Below are 18,493 nucleotides of genomic sequence, written 5' to 3' on the forward strand. Positions count from 1 at the left end.
CGGACCAAAGAGTCGCGTGCATGAGGCCTAACTAAGCCTTCCTAAATAGTACAGTACCATCAGTGTTGCTTTCAGAATAATGGAGAAAGAATGAACTGCTCCCCCTAGCAAGGTGGCCCCCACATTACACCATCGATGTGCTTAGGTTTCAAAGACCTCGGGGGTGCATAGGCGGTTTCTTTCAGCCAATGTTATAAATAAGGTACATGTGAAAAGGGAGGATTAAATATAAAGAAAAAAAAAAAATTCACTAGTTCCTCTTGAATTTGATGGTCTCAAAAACACTGCGATCACCAGGTAAAGTTGTGGCTTAACAGGCAATATGTCATTTACAATGGCACAGATTGAAATAAAATAGGCGACCACGTCAGTTCCTGGAGATGTTTCTTAAAGGCGTTCCGCTATGGATAATAGAGGGGAGTCATGAATGGGGAACCCCCCCCCCCGCCCCCTACGACGTTCATATGCCCTAGCAGGAGTTGTCTTGACATAACCCCTTTGACGCCCTATATTACTAGCTCATGATAAACAAATTTAATCATGCAGCAGGACAACAATCCAATGCATACTTCTAAGCTGTGCAAAAACTTGGCACGCGGTTTCTTCTAGAGTACGGTCTTTGATAGACTAGTTGGCACAAAGCTTGGCAAATTCAAAACGGTTTAGTCTTGTGGGTTGAGTTTGCAGATAATTTCCACAAATAAAATTATTCTTTGCTGGATATAAAATTTATTGAGAAACAATTATATAAAATAAGTGAATTTAAAAAATAAAATTAAAAAATAAAAAAGTATTAAAAGAAATTTCTTATTTATCCCAAACTTTTTGAATGCTAGTATATGGTACCATTTGTTGTTTAAGAGCAGACATATCATTAACCTTTATCAAAGGTCTCTAAACGCACACAAATGTATACCTCTCTCACTGTAATAACTATGCAATGTTGGGTCTTTTAGAATTTTCATTTCGTGTAATCTTTCCCAAGACTGTGAAAAGTCATCAGGACCCTCCCCACAGCCCCCGTCAGGTAATACACTGGGGTAGCCTGGGTGGGTCATTAGTTCAATACTCGTGCTGGGGTCGGAAGTTTGACTGTACAGTGAGCTCTGTTCGGTTAGGCCATTGCGAAGAGACTGAACGCTGTAGTCGAGGGCTCGCTGAATATTTTTTATGGTCATGTTCTCCCCCATGGTACTTAGACCAATGTATACATCAGGCCACCTGTAAAAAATAAAAATTACAGAAGTATAAATCTAATGCCAAGATTTCAAACTAACAGGAGTTTAACAGCAAAACATATGAAAACTGAGAAATATCATGCAGGAAGGCGAAGGCGTCTGCCGGGGATCTCACTTAACTACCTTTGATAGAACAGTTCCCAATGCACTGTACAAAATATTAAAAATACTTGGAAGAAAACTAACCCAAGTTAGGCTTCGTTCACATTTGCGTCAGGGCTTAGTTCCGTCGGAACAGGGCCCTGACTGACACAAATGGAAACCATAGGTGTCCGTTTCCATCACCGTCCGGTGCCAATGGTTTCCGTTTGTCTCCATTGTGCAAGGGTTCCTTCGTTTGGTTTCCGTTTGTGTCAGTCAGGGTCCCCTTCCGACAGAAACCAGACGGAACGTTGGAACGGTACCCTGGCGCAGATGTGAACAAAGCCTTAAAAGGCTGCATTTGCTTCGGGTCTGTTTGAGTCCGATAAAAAGACTTCTGAAAATTCGTAACTACCATTTCACCATGGAAAGCAAAACTATCAACAGTGAGTGATAAAATTGTTCGAATTGTATTTTATTTTTCAATGTATGAGCACGCTTGTATGGCTCATTTTCTAGCTGAACAGGATCAGTACTAGACGATTTGTTCAATCACTTATAAGGCTGGGTTCACACACCCTATTTACGGACGTAATTCGTGCGTTTTAACCTCGAATTACGTCCGAAAATACGGCTCCATTGCACCGGCAAACATCTGCCCATTCATTTGAATGGGTTTTACGATGTACTGTGCAGACGGTCATTTTTTTACGCGCCGCTGTCAAAAGACGGCGCGTAAAAAAGACGCCCGCGTCAAAGAACTACCTGTCACTTCTTGGGACGTAATTGGAGCAGTTTTCCATTGACTCCATAGAAAAACAGCTCCAATTACGTCCGTAATGGACGCTGCGAAAAACGCCTGCACATGCCATTACGTCTGAAACTCAGGAACAGGTTTCTCCTGAAAACTTTTTTGTTGATGTGTCACTTATGGGTTTTCTGCCATCTTGGTTCCTTCTTCCCCTCGGATATGGTTCCCCTAATGCAGCCTACATTTCCCATTATGCCTCTGGCATAGCAGGGGGCGAAGTTTCATCACAATGCACTTGTTTGGTGTCCTTAAAAGGACGAGTGTCACGAAAAAAAAAAATGTGGATATCAATTTGCATTTAATGTTTTATTATAAAATCTTTTATGTGTGTGTTTGTGTTTTACTTTTTTATATTTTTTTACTTTTTCTTCTCTATGGGGGCTGCCATTTTTTTTTGCCATCTCTGTATGTGTCGATTAACGACACATACAGTGATGGAATACGGCACACACATCCCCATAGAGAATGCGAACGGGAGCCGTTCCATCCACTATAGCGTACGCGGTCTGTGTGGGAGCGGCGCATGCAACGCTCCCACACAGACCAAAAGTCAGGTCTTCGCTAGAGCGAAATCCGGCGCCATGTTCATGTCGACCGGAAGCCGCGGCCGGACTGTGAGATGACTTCCGGTCGCGGCTTCCGGACTTGTGTTCTGAAGCAAGCACGAGGAGCGGAGGGAGCAGACCGGAGCGGACGGACCAGAGGGAGCGGCGGCGGCAGGAGCAGGTAAGCTAGGTCTGTGTATGTACGTGTTTTAGTGTGTGATTACTACTGTATGTAAACCTACTACACTGTGTGTTAGCTCAAAAAATGGCGACACAGTGTAGGAGGTTAGACCGTTCAATCCCCTCGTTTCTCCCGGCACTAGCCAGGATAAAGGAGGGGGGATTCTGTGAGCGAGTGAGTATTCCCAAATTTTGCAGCATAAAGCAATGTGGTTGCTTTACCACATGCAATGGAGCAATTCCCAAAATTGCAGCATCTAGTGACCAGCACTGGGAAATGTTATAAATTTGAATCTAATTTATAATATTTCCTGACTCGTGAAAATATTAAAAAAATGTGAACAGTGTTTAATCATTTATACACTAACTGTTTAACTAAAAAAAAAAAAAATTCCCTTTAAGTGCAGCAAGTGATTGAAGTTAGAGGTCAGACGTTTTAGCTCACTAATCTGAGTCCAGTGTATTCCTATGTGATGCAGCTTAAAGGAACAGTGTCATCACAAATTATTTTTTTATATGTTAAAGATGTTAGTGCTTTATTAAAAACGTTTATATTCATTTGTGTGTTTGTGTTTTACTTTTTCTTATTTTTACACTTTTTCTTCCCTATGGGGGCTGCCATTTTTTGTTCCATTTCTGTGTGTGTCGATTAACGACACATACAGACATGGAATACGGCAGCCACAGTCCCATAGGGACTGCGAACGGCTCCCGTCCCATTGACTGCAGTGTACGGCGTCTGTGTGGGAACTGCGCATGCGCAGCTCCCACACAGTCCTATTCGAAATTGGCGCCGTCCGGCGCCATTTTCCTGTGGACCGGAAGTCGCGGCCGGACAGTAATATTACTACTTCCGGTCGCGGCTTCCGGATTTGTGCACTTGCACCAGCGGCAGCAAACTGAGCGGACGGGCCGGAGGGAGCCGCGGCGGCAGGAGCAGGTAAGAGATTTCAATGTATGTTCGTGTTTGTGTGTGTTTACTACTGTATGTAAACCTACTACACTGTGGGTTAGCTCAAAAAATGGCGACACACAGTGTAGGAGGTTACATAGTTCAAACCCCTCGTTTATCCCGGCACTAGCCAGGATAAAGGAGGGGGGGATGCTGAGAGCTCACTAGAGCGAGGGCTTTTAACCCAATGTTGCAATTTTGGGAACAGCTCCATCTAGTGACCAAAAATGGGTAGTATTATAAATTAGAAATAATTTATAATATTACATGGACTCGTGCAAAAAAATAAAAAAAATTTGAACAATGTTTAATCACCCACACACTAAATGTTTAATTTTTTTTAAAAAAACATGTTTTTCTGGCAACACATTCCCTTTAACCCTGCTTGTGATTGCAGTGCGAGTACAGAAGTTCTACAGTATGTCACGGATCAGAGTCAGTGTATTCCTATCTAGCTTCATGCTGCTCTCCCCTGTCTCCGGCTTGTGATAGGTTTCTCCCGACCAGCTCTTAGGGCTTATTCAGACGAACGTATAATATTTTCGCACAGACCTATGTTAAGTTAATGGGGCTGTTCAGACTGCCAGTGATTTTCACGCAGCGTTTGTCCGCTGCGTAAAACTGACGACATGTCCTATATTTGCCCGTTTTTCGCGCATCACGCACCCATTGAAGTCAATGGGTGTGTGAAAACCGCGCACGGCACACGGACGCACTTCCGTGTGATGCGCGCTACAGTAGTCAAAACTATGAATGAAAACCGAAAAGCACTGAGTGTCAATGCAGCCGCGAACCATATGCTGATGACACACGGAACTTTTGCGCGCGCAAAACGGCACTTTTTTGTGCGCGCAAAACGCACACGCTCGTGTGAATCCGGCCTTACAGGCAGGAAAAGCTGCATCTCAGAAATACACTGGATTCTGCACACACATTAACTATGTATACTATCGGTGTGTGCCAAGTCAGGGGAGTTTTATAACTGCAGCTAATCATTGTATGAACTGCAAACCCATCTTTTGAAAATAGTGATATAATAAGTCAGCCAGGGGAATGATGACACGGTTTACATTCAGAGCCAGCAAACAGTACATCCCTATTCCTGCTCTCAGCCCAGAAGCGTATACAATTTTATTTAGTCTAGGCGATGTTCGGTCAGCTAAATACATCAGCAGCAGCTGCACAGGATAGCATGTTACAATGTATCAGTCTGGAGTCCAGGAGGTTTACCTCAGAGAATTACTTAGACTACGGTATTGATTGCGTCAAATCGACAGAACCCTTGCACAACAGAGACAAACGGAAACCATCTGCACCGGATCCGTCACCAATGAAATCAATGGTGATGCAAATAGAAACCTACGTTTTGCGTTTGTTTCAGTCAGCGCTCCGTTCATGGGTTTCCCTGACGGAAAGCTCTGACAGAATCCCTGAACGGAGCCCTGACAGAGGCCTTACCGACATTACCCAGCTGTCGTCAGCTGTATTTTACAGCCGACACTGGAGAGAACTCTGATCCCAACCCATTAACCACTGAGATTCCACTATTATTGACTGCAGCATCTAAGCAACTAGAAAGAGGGAGAGTCTCCTCTAAGGGTATGTTCACACGCAAACTCAAAAACGTCTGAAAATACAGAGCGGTTTTCAGAGAAACCAGCCTCGGATTTTCAGGCGTTTTTTGAAGCTGAAAATTAAGCTTCTTTTAATTTGGAGCTTCTTTTGGAGGCGTTTTTTTTTTTTTATACTGTTCAATTGAAAATCAGCTCCAAAAAACTCAAGAAGTGACATGCTACTTCTTTTTACGCTCAGTTTTTGTTTTTAAAAACAGTTGCGTAAAAAGATGCCCCATATGAACTAAATGCGGTTTTTCCCATTGATTTCAATGGGCAGATGTTTGTAGGCGTTCAGCTTCCGTTTTTTGAGGCGTTTTTCGAGGCGTAAACGCCCCGAAATACGGCGGAAAACACTGCATGTGAACATACCCTAACTCCATCGTCCCCGCAGACACATCTCGGGGGAGCCAGATGTAGTCAGGCCAGAGACAGGACTTAAAGAGGCTCTGTCACGAGATTATAAATGCCCTATCTCCTACATAATCTGATCGGCGCTGTAATGTAGATAACAGCAGTGGTTTTTATTTTGAAAAATTATTTTTACGTTATAAACCATTTTAGATTTATGCTAATTAGTTGCTTAATAGACAACTGGGCATGTTTTTACTTTTTACCAACTGGGCGTGTTTTTACTTTTTACCAAGTAGTCATTGTACAGAGGAGTGTATGACGCTGACCAATCAGTGACCAATCAGCGTCATACACTCATTGTTCCGGTGTGATTGTGCAGTGAAAGAAGCTGGGCTGGAACAATGACAAGTGTATGATGCTGATTGGTCACTGATTGGTCAGCGTCATACACTCCTCTGTACAACGCCCAGTTGGTAAAAAGTAAAAACACGCCCAGTTGTCGATTAAGAAACTAATTAGCATAAATCTAAAATTCCTCATAAATTGCTCAAAAATGATCGGTTTTCAAAATAAAAACCACTGTTATTATCTACGTTACAGCGCCAAATCACATAATGTAGGAGATAGGGCACTTATAATCTGGTGACAGAGCCTCTTTAAAGAGACTAGTTTACTAGTTTAGTAATGCCCAATCATCTAAACTAATCTAATAGGAGCTGTCACACAGATGATAGTTAAAACGTTGTCCCAAAAAGTTCATTATTTTAAAAGTTATGTGCTTTTTTTCTAAATATGCAAATGAGGCCATACTAGACAAGTGGGTGTCAACACCGGCGATTCTCCTAAGGTGGAGCTTCCTCACCGCCTCTGACGCTTTCCTATCAGCATGAAGCTGCTTCACACAGTGTGAGAGACGGAGGATCACTTCAAATAGCCATATCTCCGGCTGAGATTCTAATCTTTCATATTGCACCAGGATCACCAGTTGAAAACAGTCTGGAATGGAACTTGTATACTATATGATCACGCAGTGTTGCTGGGCAGAGGAGAACTGTATGATACTGATTGGACAGCGTCCTACAGAAAACATTACAACGCCCAGAGTGACAAGAAAGCGTAACCTCCCATTTGGCAAGTATAGGCAAATTAGCATATTTAGAACAACTTTGCAAAGAATGATTACTAAAAAAAAAAAAAAAAATACAAAAAAAGTTACTGTAGTTAGCAAAAAAGAAAAAAAATGGAAATACGAAAAATGGCTGCGGCAGCAAAACTCACCTAATCCCTTGGCTTCTGAAGATTTCCATTGTATTTAGGGCGTCTTCCTCCACACTTCTGTAAAATTCCATTAGTCCCTCCTTGATCCAGTCACATCTGTGCAGCCCTACTTCTACCGGAACACGTGTGTAAGAAATACCATGTTCACGCATCATTTGTGCAAACTCCTCTCGGATTCCTGTTTAAAAGAAAAAAAATAAATAAATGATCAGGCACTAGAATACTCACAATTGTGGGTTTAATTTTTTTAAAAAAATTTGATTAAATTAAAGCAAAAATGCAGATGTGGTCTAAAAATATATATAATTCACTAATCTTTGGGTGGTGCTTACCTGAAATGTATTTTTCTCGGTCTTGGTTAATAGTCTATTTTTTTTAACCGCTTTTTCATTAGGGCAGAGTTGCGATTAGTAATTTCAACTTATCTACACGGCTCAATGTAGTGGATCACATTCAGAACTCCCCTTCCGGTCTCATTTCTGATTAGAACATGGGCCGAGGCGGTTCTTCCTCCCTACTTTATACTACAGCACTGCTTGTTCAGAGTGGCTTCAGTGTATAAGTACATTTTTACACAACTGCCCACATAAAACCAGCAGGAAGTTGTTAATTCTATTGCAGCAAGGGAGAAATTGATACTAGTTCCATACAACTACCATTGAGAATAAGCAAATGGTCAGGTAACTACTACACATACATGGAGACAAATGAGCGTCAATAGGCGGAATCCCCAGAGTCGATCTTCAAACTCATGTTTAGACAGAAATCTGTTAGGATACCAAAGTACACCAAAAACTATCAGAATCCATCTCTTATTTTCAGAAGTCCCTTTGGTAAGTGAGAGCTGAAATCTAATTGGTTGCTATAGGCAACTACTCCACTTTTCCTTTGCACTACTTTTAATAAATCTCCCTAATTGTTTAATTATTTCACTGCCAAGAACTTCTGTTATACGTCAGGACTTATTACTATCATGATCTAAAGCTACGGTCAGACGTGGCGGATTTGTAGTGCGGACTCCACACTGCCAATCCGTGGCCGTGTACAGTACAATACACGTGGATGGGGTTTCAAAACCCTATCCATACCTAGTAGAAGAATTCAGCACGGAATTATGAGCTACAGCAGATTTTCATTGTGGATTTACCCCTTTTCAATTTATAGGGAGAATTCTGCAGTGAATCCACACAACACATGGATTTTGCCGTAGAATTGCGCCATATTTATTCTGCTACTTCTGAACGTAGAAGGGGATGAAACGTAAATATTGGTATAATATGATAGTCCAGCATCTTAGCTTTTAAAGGATACCAAATTTCCAGGTGCAATAGTCGGGGCGCAAGTTGTTGCATGTAAAACAAAAATGCCCAGATCCCAAAAATTAAAAAACACGGTATGCACGCATTCTACATCCCCATAAGGGTGGGGGGGGGGGGGTTTGATGCATTCATTTTTCTTCATGCTACACTGTCCTTTCCAATCAGAGATGACAAAGCATTAGTGAGGCCTCATCTAGAATATGCAGTTCAGTTCTGGGCTCCAGTTCATAGAAAGGATGCCCTGGAGTTGGAAAAAATACAAAGAAGAGCAACGAAGCTAATTAGGGGCATGGAGAATCTAAGTTATGAGGAAAGATTGAAAGAATTAAACCTATTTAGCCTTGAAAAAAGACGACTAAGGGGGGACATGCTTAACTTATATAAATATATGAATGGCACATACAAAAAATATGGTGAAATCCTGTTCTATGTAAAACCCCCTAAAAAAACAAGGGGGCACTCCCTCCGTCTGGAGAAAAAAAGGTTCAACCTGCAGAGGCGACAAGCCTTCTTTACAGTGAGAACTGTGAATCTATGGAATAGCCTACCGCAGGAGCTGGTCACAGCAGGGACCGTAGATGGCTTTAAAAAAGGCTTAGATCATTTCCTAGAACAAAAAAATATTAGCTCCTATGTGTAGAAATTGTGTTTATCCCTTCCCTTTTTCCCATCCCTTGGTTGAACATGTATCTTTTTTCAGCCGTACGAACTATGTAATGTGCTCAGATTTTCACATATGGAAAGTCTTTTTTCCTGCTGCAAAGAGTGAGAAGACATCTAATAAGTCCCTGCTCCTGATCAGCCGGTTTATCAACTCTGTGACTCAAATGTTTACCAGCATCTGGATCGCAGAGATTTTTGGTTCCTTTCGTTTTGGTGAATATGTGTTCATGTTGACATAGGCATACGTGGTACGTATGAATTCTGCACATCTTGAACTTTTGTTTTTAGGATGTGTAAATGTGTCCAAGACCTTGCGGCACAAACATGCAAATTTTACAAAACGTTACACTTTGATGTAAAACTGCATGAAGGTGCCCAAAAGGGCCAGGTTTCTCCTTATAAAATCAAATGATATCCCATAACCATGCATTTTCTTTTTTAAGTCAGGTGACATTTGTGTATGTCAAAAGTGTGAAAATTGTGCCTTAACTAGGGTGTCATAGCATGGCTTACAGTGCATCCCATCATGGCCTGTAAATGGAGCATTATACTGCAAAGATTTATTTGATTTTGCAGTTTTAATATAGGTTTATATAAACAATTTCCTAAAAATATAAATATATATATATATATATATAAAAATCCTTACTTGGTAAAACATGAACATGCTGATGTCCATCCATGTGTTGGGGGTTCTGTCCAATCAACTCACGAAATAGCTCGACCTGGGCGCTCAATTCTTGCCGGACCTGACGATCAGATGATCAGTAGTTTGTACAGTTTCCTCCTACATCATTACTATGCCAAACTTAACGACTGAAGCAAAATTATGTTTTACTTAATAAATGCCAAGAACTGTATGAAAGGTGCAAGACATTGATTGGTTCTGTGATATATTTTGTCTGATCCGAACTGCAGTTGTTGCTATAAAAGATCGGGACTACAAAAATGACAGATGAAACCATACCGCTGCAAATCCATAAATAAGATACAGAGCACAATAGAGCATACAGCAGACTTACTCAGCATCAAGTTCTGATTATCTTTTGGATCTTAAAAGGGGTTATGCGGGGACCAAACGTTATTGGCAGTCTACTCACTGCAGTATGTGGGTACACTCGCTAATATACATTCCGGTCCCCCGTCGCGCTGATTATGAGATTTTCATAGCGCTGCCAGGGGACAGGAAGTCTAGGTGCACAGCCGCCTTTGATGACGATACAACTTAGTCATGTGACCGGCCCCCACTGTACTCTATGTGCAAGCAGTAGTACAGCGATTACATAGCGTACAGCGGGTCCGGCCACATCACGACGGGTCGTATCGTCATGAAAGAAGGCTGTGCAACTAGACTTCTGTTCCCCCGGCAGCACTATAAAAATAAAATAAAATCTCAGAAACAGCGCAACGGGGGACCAGAATGTATATTAGTGAGTGTACCCACATACTGCAGTGAGTAGAAAGCTAATAGTTTTTGGCCCCGCATAACCCCTTTAAATATATGGGAGATACAAGTTAGATCAACTAAGGGCAGAAACAGAAGAGCAATGGAGTGACTGAGTAATAAAAGCTTTAAACAAGTCTTCCGGAACTAGCTCTAGTTTACTTTGTATTGTTTACCTTTGAATACGTAACAAAACCTTTGCATAATTTACATTTGAGCACAAATATTGCTTCAGGCTAGGGCTACACAGTGACTGGTTGTTTAGCAGGATACAATGTCGCATTGAAACATCATATCTTGCTGTGTGCAGGCATGCTTTTATATGTCCATATCGGCGCTATAGCTTCTGCACCACGATCAGCCACTCTTAAGACTCAAACGTCATCTGTGTCGATGACAGATTCTGTCTGAAAAAAGACAAGTTCAATCTATTATCCTGTAGTTTTCCAATCCAATAAGGCTATGTTCACACAAATCCCATCCACATGACGCAGAACTTTTCCGCTCAGGAATTTGCCAGTGGCACAGATTTTTTTATATCAGAGCATGTCAATTCATGTCCCGGAGGTTAAAATCTTCAACAATTGATTAACCGCGGATCTGCAGCAAACTCTGCAAGTGCAGAAATTCTAAAATTAAACCCACCCCTATACTCACCTTCCTTATCTTCTGAGCACACTTGACTGCGCTCCATTCAATGTCCGAGTAGTCGAGCGGTAACCACCGTTTTAGAGATTAGACAATTTTCTGAAAAAGACCTTTCACTCACTATGGGTCGAAACGTTGCCTGTTTGTCGTAGGAGGTTAAGAATAAAACCGTTTTTGAAGATCTGGAGACGTGTGCTGTTGTCCTACTACTTTTTTGGGAATATCCACAAGATATGTCAAATGTCAGATAGGTGCGGGTCTAGGCCGGGGCCCCCTAAACCCCCTTCTACTGCTCTGAGTTGTGGCTGACGCGTGTGATTTCAGACCACGAATTACGGAAACAGCGTAGCTTGCATGCTACGCTGTTTCCGTAACTACCATTCAGCTCTATGGGACTTATGGGAAAAAAAAATGTAAATATAGGGCTAATACATACATATATACACACAAAAATATTAAAGTTACAAAACACACTCCCCCCCCTCCATATCAATGTAAAAAAATAAAATAAATTTGCATAACTGGTATTGTCACATATGCAAGAGTCTGAACAATTTCAATATAATATTATTTAAAAACGCACGGCGTGCGCAGTATAAAATATTATATATAGCCATCTATCCAGAAACGCTGGGGGTTTTTATTAGTCACATCTCACACAAAAAAAAAATTGAAGAAATAAGTCTTATGTACCACAAACCGGTACCAATAAAAACTACAGCTCACACCACGCAAAATCGACAGAAAAATTAAAAAAAAAAAAAAAAAAAGTTATGGTGACAAAACAATTTTCTTTTTTAACAATTACTATTTTCCTTGTAAGAGTAGTAAAAATAAAGTCATACAGCTATAGCGATGGAGTCATGGCTTTTGGTAGGTGGGAAAGAAAAAGCAGAAATGAAGAACGGCTGCGGAGGGAAAGGGTAATACACATTTGTTTTGGTCTACAAAAGGAGTGTGATATTGCATCCAATTACGGACTCACCTCTGACATGCAGAGTTGTCCTTGTGCAAGTGCTTTTCGGATACCCATTTTCCCAAGAAAGACTCCCCGAGCATTGATAAGAGTGGAGTTCCGACGAAGTTCTCTACTTACTGGTATTCCCTCTGAGAGATTAGCGTGCAAACCAATTGGAATTTTATACCTTTAGAAATATTAAAAAAATATATATGAATATTTAGCAGTTACATGCTCAGAAAAAAAAAACAAAAAAAAAAACCAAAACTGTAAGGACAAGAAATAACTAATTTAAAATAGAATTTCTTGCGGAGCCCCGCGCACGGAGCCTGTATGGAGCCACAGGTTTTGTGGAGTTCCGCATGTACAGAGCTGTTCTCCGCTAGCTTCTCGTAGAGAAAATCTACGTACATGAGGCACGTCACACTATTTTTTTCTATCAGATACGTAGAAATTCATATACAATCGGAAGCATATGGTTGTACAACAGAGGCTCCATGTACTAGAATGGGAGCCCTATTACAACTCCATACAAGTGTGTGAGGCCTTATATTCAGAACAGGTGGGATATTTAGAATTGGGGAAAATCGTTCTATATTTTGGTTTCAGTAAGACGTAACAAAACCATAAAATGTGGTTTACTTATGAAATATTGTCAGTCATGTTAGTTTACAGTTTGCTAAGTAATGATAAATGGCTGTGGCGTCACTGGGGATGTGAGGAGGCACAAATGTTTGGTGTGTGCAGGAAAGGACTTGCATAAATGTACATATAATGACAAACGCATTTGCCTTAAAACGTTCGCTTTTCCACCGTGTCATCATGTCTCTTACCTGCATGCTAGGTGTGCCGCATAAGCTGCAGTGCTGCCATTTACTAGAAGAGAAACATTAGTAATGGCGCCAGCATTGAAACATTCGACAATGCCAACATCTCTGCGAGGGCAGTAGCCAAAGTCATCTCCTGTCACTACCAGCTTGATGCTGGTGTTCACAGACATGGTCTTCAGCCCGGGGTGACTGTGAAGAAAATAACAGATTTAAAAAAAAAAAAATTCCCCCCCCCACAGTACTGCACAGTTGCGTTCTTATAGTTATACTGACGGTGTCAAGGAAGGTTTATGGCTTTACTGCATCAATTACACACCAAATTATTTTTTAGCCAAAGCCAGTAGTGGATACAAAGACAAAAAGCATAAAGGAAAGGCTGAGGTGTATGTACACGTGGCAGATTTGTTGCAAAAACTTCAGATAAATGGAACAGATTTTCAGTTGCAGCAAACAACAAATCTGCAGGGTGTGAATGTACCCTTATACTTCGCCTCTCTTTATCCACTCCCGAACTAAAAAAAAGCGGCACCAAGAATTGCATGTGTGAATCTGGCCTCGTACATATGAACTCGCTTGACGATGAGCAGTGACTCTCCACTCTGGCTAATAAATGGAGGGACAGGATTGAGTCGGGGATCCCCACTCTAACATGAATATGTCCCAAGAGGGCTTGTTCTAAGAAGATGAATTATACAGCGGGATCCCCATGATTAAATCATTAGAATGGTGGTCGAGCCAGGATTTGCGATTGTAAAACGAGCTATGATGCTGTTAGTACAGGTCATTGGACCCACAGTCAGACCAGGATTATGTGGGGAAAAAACGTGTCCATATTGAACTCGTCTGAAACCTACCTCAAACCATAACTTGCGCTGTAATGGAAATAAAAAACAGATTATGCTCAATCCACACCAAGATGGAGGTGGCAAGATGAAACTTGAACCAGTTGAGGACAGCCCACTGTATATCTCTGGTGCGGGTTTAAAGAGGCTCTGTCACCAGATTTTGCAACCCCTATCTGCTATTGCAGCAGATAGGCGCTGCAATGTAGATTACAGTAACGTTTTTATTTTTAAAAAACGAGCATTTTTGGCCAAGTTATGACCATTTTCGTATTTATGCAAATGAGGCTTGCAAAAGTACAACTGGGCGTGTTGAAAAGTAAAAGTACAACTGGGCATGTATTATGTGCGTACATCGGGGCGTTTTTACTTCTTTTACTAGCTGGGCGTTCTAGCGAGAAGTATCATCCACTTCTCTTCAGAACGCCCAGCTTCTGGCAGTGCAGATCTGTGACGTCACTCACAGGTCCTGCATCGTGTCGGCCACATCGGCACCAGAGGCTACAGTTGATTCTGCAGCAGTATCAGCGTTTGCAGGTAAGTAGCTACATCGACTTACCTGCAAACGCCGATGCTGCTGCAGAATCATCTGTAGCCTCTGGTGCCGATGTGTCCTCGCTCGTCTGACACGATGCAGGACCTGTGAGTGACGACACAGCGTGATCTCTGGAGAACACGGCTGTGTCTGCACTGCCAGAAGCTGGGCGTTGTGAAGAGAAGTGGATGATACTTCTATACACAACGCCCAGCTAGTAAAAGTAGTAAACACGCCCCGATGTACGCACATAATACACGCCCAGTTGTACTTTTACTTTTCAACACGCCCAGTTGTACTTTTGCAAGCCTCATTTGCATAAATACGAAAATGGTCATAACTTGGCCAAAAATGCTCGTTTTTTAAAAATAAAAACGTTACTGTAATCTACATTGCAGCGCCGATCTGCTGCAATAGCAGATAGGGCTGCAAAATCTGGTGACAGAGCCTCTTTAAGCTTGCTGCCCGAGTGATTGGGTAGCTGAATATCGGGTGCCCCACAGTCAGAGACTGCCAGGGACCGTGGACAAAAGACAGGAGCAGTTTTCACCGCTTTTGTCTTCTCCGTACTCAGCCGGTCAATAAGCGCTGTGCATAGAATAGAGGCAGCGGCAGTGCTGCTGCCTCTATTGGTTCTGGTGGTCATGTGACTGGTCACATGACCGGCAGGATGCTTGTAAGTAGGTTGCTGCTTCTGGGTCTAACTAGACTTAGCACAGACCTAACAGTAACAACAGTCACTATAAGGATATGTTCACACAGAGTGTTTTCAGACGTTTTTCGGGCCGTAAACGTCCCTAAAAATCAGAAGCAGAACGCCTCCAAACATCTGCCCATTGGGAAAAACAGCGTTCTGTTCCGACGGAACGTTTTTTTTCGCGGCCATTTCTCAAAACGGCCGCGTAAAAAAACGGCCGCGAAAAAGAAGTGAGTGTCACTTCTTGAGCCGTTTTTCATAGACTATAGAAAAACAGCTCCAAAAATGGCAGTAAAAAAAGCTGCGAAAATTGCGAGTGGCTTAAAAAAAACTTCTGAAAATCAGGAGCGGTTTTCCCTTGAAAACAGCTCCGTATTTTTAGACGATTTTGAGTTTGTGTGTGCACATACCCTAAGGGGGCTGATTTCCCCTGTTGTCCAGCACCAGTTACAGTGGAAAAGTGCAGTGTAAAAAAAATAATAATAAAAGTCCCCCAAAAGGTCTTTATGGACCTTTGAGGGACAAACCATAATAATAAAAATGAAATAAAATATTTAATAAAAAGATTACACATAATATAGCCCCCCCGCCCCAAAAAAAAACTATATCCCCCATCATTGTCGCAAGCTCTGACAGTTACTCTAAAATAGTAGTGTAATATATCAAAACTTACAGTAAACAATGGCAATCATAAATAAAAAGTTTATTTTAATACAACACTATATTACAAAAAAAAAAAAAAGTAAACCTCCGATCACCACTTACATAACCGCGACATCTAACCTGTTAGACCATTTTTAACAAATTGTCTTCATTTTGTAAAAGTAGTAAAACATAAGGTTATGTGCACACACACTAATTACGTCCGTAATTGACGGACGTATTTCGGCCGCAAGTACCGGACCGAACACACTGCAGGGAGCCGGGCTCCTAGCATCATACTTATGTACGACGCTAGGAGTCCCTGCCTCTGCGTGGAACTACTGTCCCGTACTGTAATCATGTTTTCAGTACGGGACAGTTGTCCTGCAGCGAGGCAGGGACTCCTAGCATCGTACATAACTATGATGCTAGGAGCCCGGCTCCCTGAAGTGTGTTCGGTCCGGTACTTGCGGCCGAAATACGTCCGTCAATTACGGACGTAATTAGTGTGTGTGCACATACCCTAAAAATACTATATAAATTTGGTATTGCCGTAATCATATCAACCTGCAGAATAAAGTGAACCTGTCATTTTTACTGCTTGGTAAACACAAGACCCAAAACAGTAGGAATTGAGGTTTTTTTTCTATTCCACCCCACAAAATAATTTATGATTTTCCCAGTACATTAAAAACGAAAACATATCCCGTTAAAAAAACACAAGCCCTCATAGGACTCGGTCATCGGAAAAATAAAAGTTATGACTCTTGGAAGGTGGGGAGAAAAACAAAAACTTTAAAATTTTTTAAAAAAATGTCAAATTAAAAAAGGAAAAAAAATAAAAAAATATGCCTATGGTGGGAAGAGGTTAATTTGAGCGATGTCAATTTAAACGGCTCATAATGAATCGATGCGTTATCCGCAGACCGGGACATAAACACGGGCTGTCCTTACACTTAAAAAAACGACTGTATAATACACAAGTCAGTACTGTAATGTAGAATATAGATCACCTGTATATACAGTTGACCTGACGCTTCCAGTGAAAGTCAGCCTCCTGCAACAGCTGTGTGACAAGAAGAGTTACAGAGGACTTTGCTACCTGTCCAGATCTTGTTACTGATATCAAAGTTCAAGGCTAAACTTGCATAAATGAGAGAGTGGTTTGTCAAGCAGGATTACCCTGAGGCCAGTAACACCCGCCATGCCACATGCACCAGCAGCTGCTGTCATAATAACCTGCGATCAGATGACACAGATCTGCTATAGATACATATATGTGTATGCGGGGGAGCAGGAGCCGGGCGGCACAGGACTGGCAGCACAGGACTGGCAGCAGGGATATAGCGGCTCTGACACGCTGCACCAGATGCCGAGGAAGAGAGAGAATGACAGCAGATTATAGAACGACCGGGATTACGGCGGGATTAGTAGAATGACCGGGATTACGGAGGGATTAGTAGGCCCCCCCCGCCGCCGCTGCTCTCCGCTCACCTCCGGGTCATTAGCGCGAGCCCAACACTCGGTCCGCTTTCCGCGAAGCTTTCATTTCCTCCAACGACAGGACAGTATTTGTAACGAGCCCCGCCCCTGTCACTGACGTCAGCCCGGTGCCCCGCCCCTTAGTGCTATTACGTTCAGTGTTGTCTGACAGTGACAGGGTTTGTAGTACAAGAATATTTCGTTATTCTGCACATGGGTAACAGTCTGTCCTTTACCTGTGGAGCCGCCTATCAGATATTGGAGAATTCAATCAATAGCAATTCCCTAATATAATGTTATCAGAATTGTCCATTACAAAGAAGGCTCTTTTTTTGTGGTTTTTTTTTTCTTCCAGAAACAGCATTACTCTTGTAGTTGGAAATGATGTGATAGTCGCAAAGTTTCTTGCAACTTTCTTCCCATACTTCGGGATTAATAGAAGTCATGTGCAATTATAAGTCACCAAGTAGCTTAAATGGGTTTTCTGGAACTTTGCTATTGATGATCATCTATCCATTCCTAAGAGTAGGTCATCAATAGATCTGTGGGGGTCTGACTCCCTGTACTCCCACCGATCAGCTGACTGAAGAAGCTGCAGCAACACCCCGCTTGAATGGGACAGAGCTGCAAAGATCTGGAGTACAGCCACTACCGAATGTACGAAGCCGGCCCTTCAATCAGCTGATCGGTGGGGGTGCTGTGAGTCAGACCCGCACCAATATGATATTGATAACATATCCTAAGGATAGTTTATCAATATCAAAGTACTGGTGAAAAAAAACCTTCGCCTCATTCAGGGCCGCCATCAGGAATTTCAGGGCCCCATACAGCTACATTTTCTGGGCCCCCCTACCGTGGCACCGCCTGTTAACGGTACTCCGTCCAGCACTATATCATGGTACCCAGGGCCGCCATCAGGGGGGTATTAGGGGTACTGATGTGAGGGGCCCGGCCAAACCTAATTGAAAGGGGGGCCCGGCAACTGCCGCGACTTGCCTTTGGTAGAAAAAAAACAGGCTCCTGCAATGGGGCTCGTTTTTTTTCACCAAAAGAATGTCGTGAGCTGCGGGGCCCCCCCTCTCGTCATGGGGGCCGTCAAACACCGCCCACGTGACCGATCGCGCGCACCCACAAACTCCCGCGCGTCCGCAATCGCGCACCCGCGACCGCCCGCGCATGCGTCCATCAGCGCGCACCAGCGACCGCACGTACCCGTGACCGCCCACCCACACACCCGCGACCGCCTGGAACCGCGCACCGAATTTTGAGGCAGATTTTGACCTGCCCAAACTATCTTGCCGCGTTTTTTGCCCGCGGCGATTGAGGACAGCAGATAAAAAATGCAGCGAAAAATGCATTTTCTGCCTCCCATTGATTTAGA

The 18,493-nt window shown here is 42.5% G+C and overlaps 1 protein-coding gene across 4 annotated transcripts; it reads right to left on the minus strand.

The window, feature by feature from the left end:
- Positions 1-785: 785 nt before the first annotated feature.
- On the minus strand, positions 786-17,209 carry YDJC (YdjC chitooligosaccharide deacetylase homolog). 4 transcript variants are annotated; one of them, XM_075854266.1, is made up of 7 exons: positions 17,125-17,179; positions 13,769-13,786; positions 12,918-13,103; positions 12,112-12,271; positions 9,684-9,783; positions 7,053-7,230; positions 786-1,221 (listed from the first exon to the last, which is right to left on the minus strand). In XM_075854266.1, the coding sequence occupies exons 1-7, from the start codon at positions 17,133-17,135 to the stop codon at positions 885-887; spliced, it is 990 nt and encodes a 329-aa protein (XP_075710381.1). In that variant the 5' UTR covers positions 17,136-17,179; the 3' UTR covers positions 786-884. The 4 variants fall into 4 exon arrangements, with proteins under 4 accessions (XP_075710381.1, XP_075710405.1, XP_075710390.1 ...); XM_075854290.1 differs by lacking the exon at positions 17,125-17,179 and adding an exon at positions 16,644-17,107; XM_075854275.1 differs by lacking the exon at positions 13,769-13,786 and having other exon boundaries at positions 17,125-17,209.
- Between the last annotated feature and the right edge of the window lie 1,284 nt (positions 17,210-18,493).

The sequence above is a fragment of the Rhinoderma darwinii genome, chromosome 1 (assembly GCF_050947455.1).
Source record: "Rhinoderma darwinii isolate aRhiDar2 chromosome 1, aRhiDar2.hap1, whole genome shotgun sequence".
NCBI classification, from domain to species: domain Eukaryota; kingdom Metazoa; phylum Chordata; class Amphibia; order Anura; family Rhinodermatidae; genus Rhinoderma; species Rhinoderma darwinii.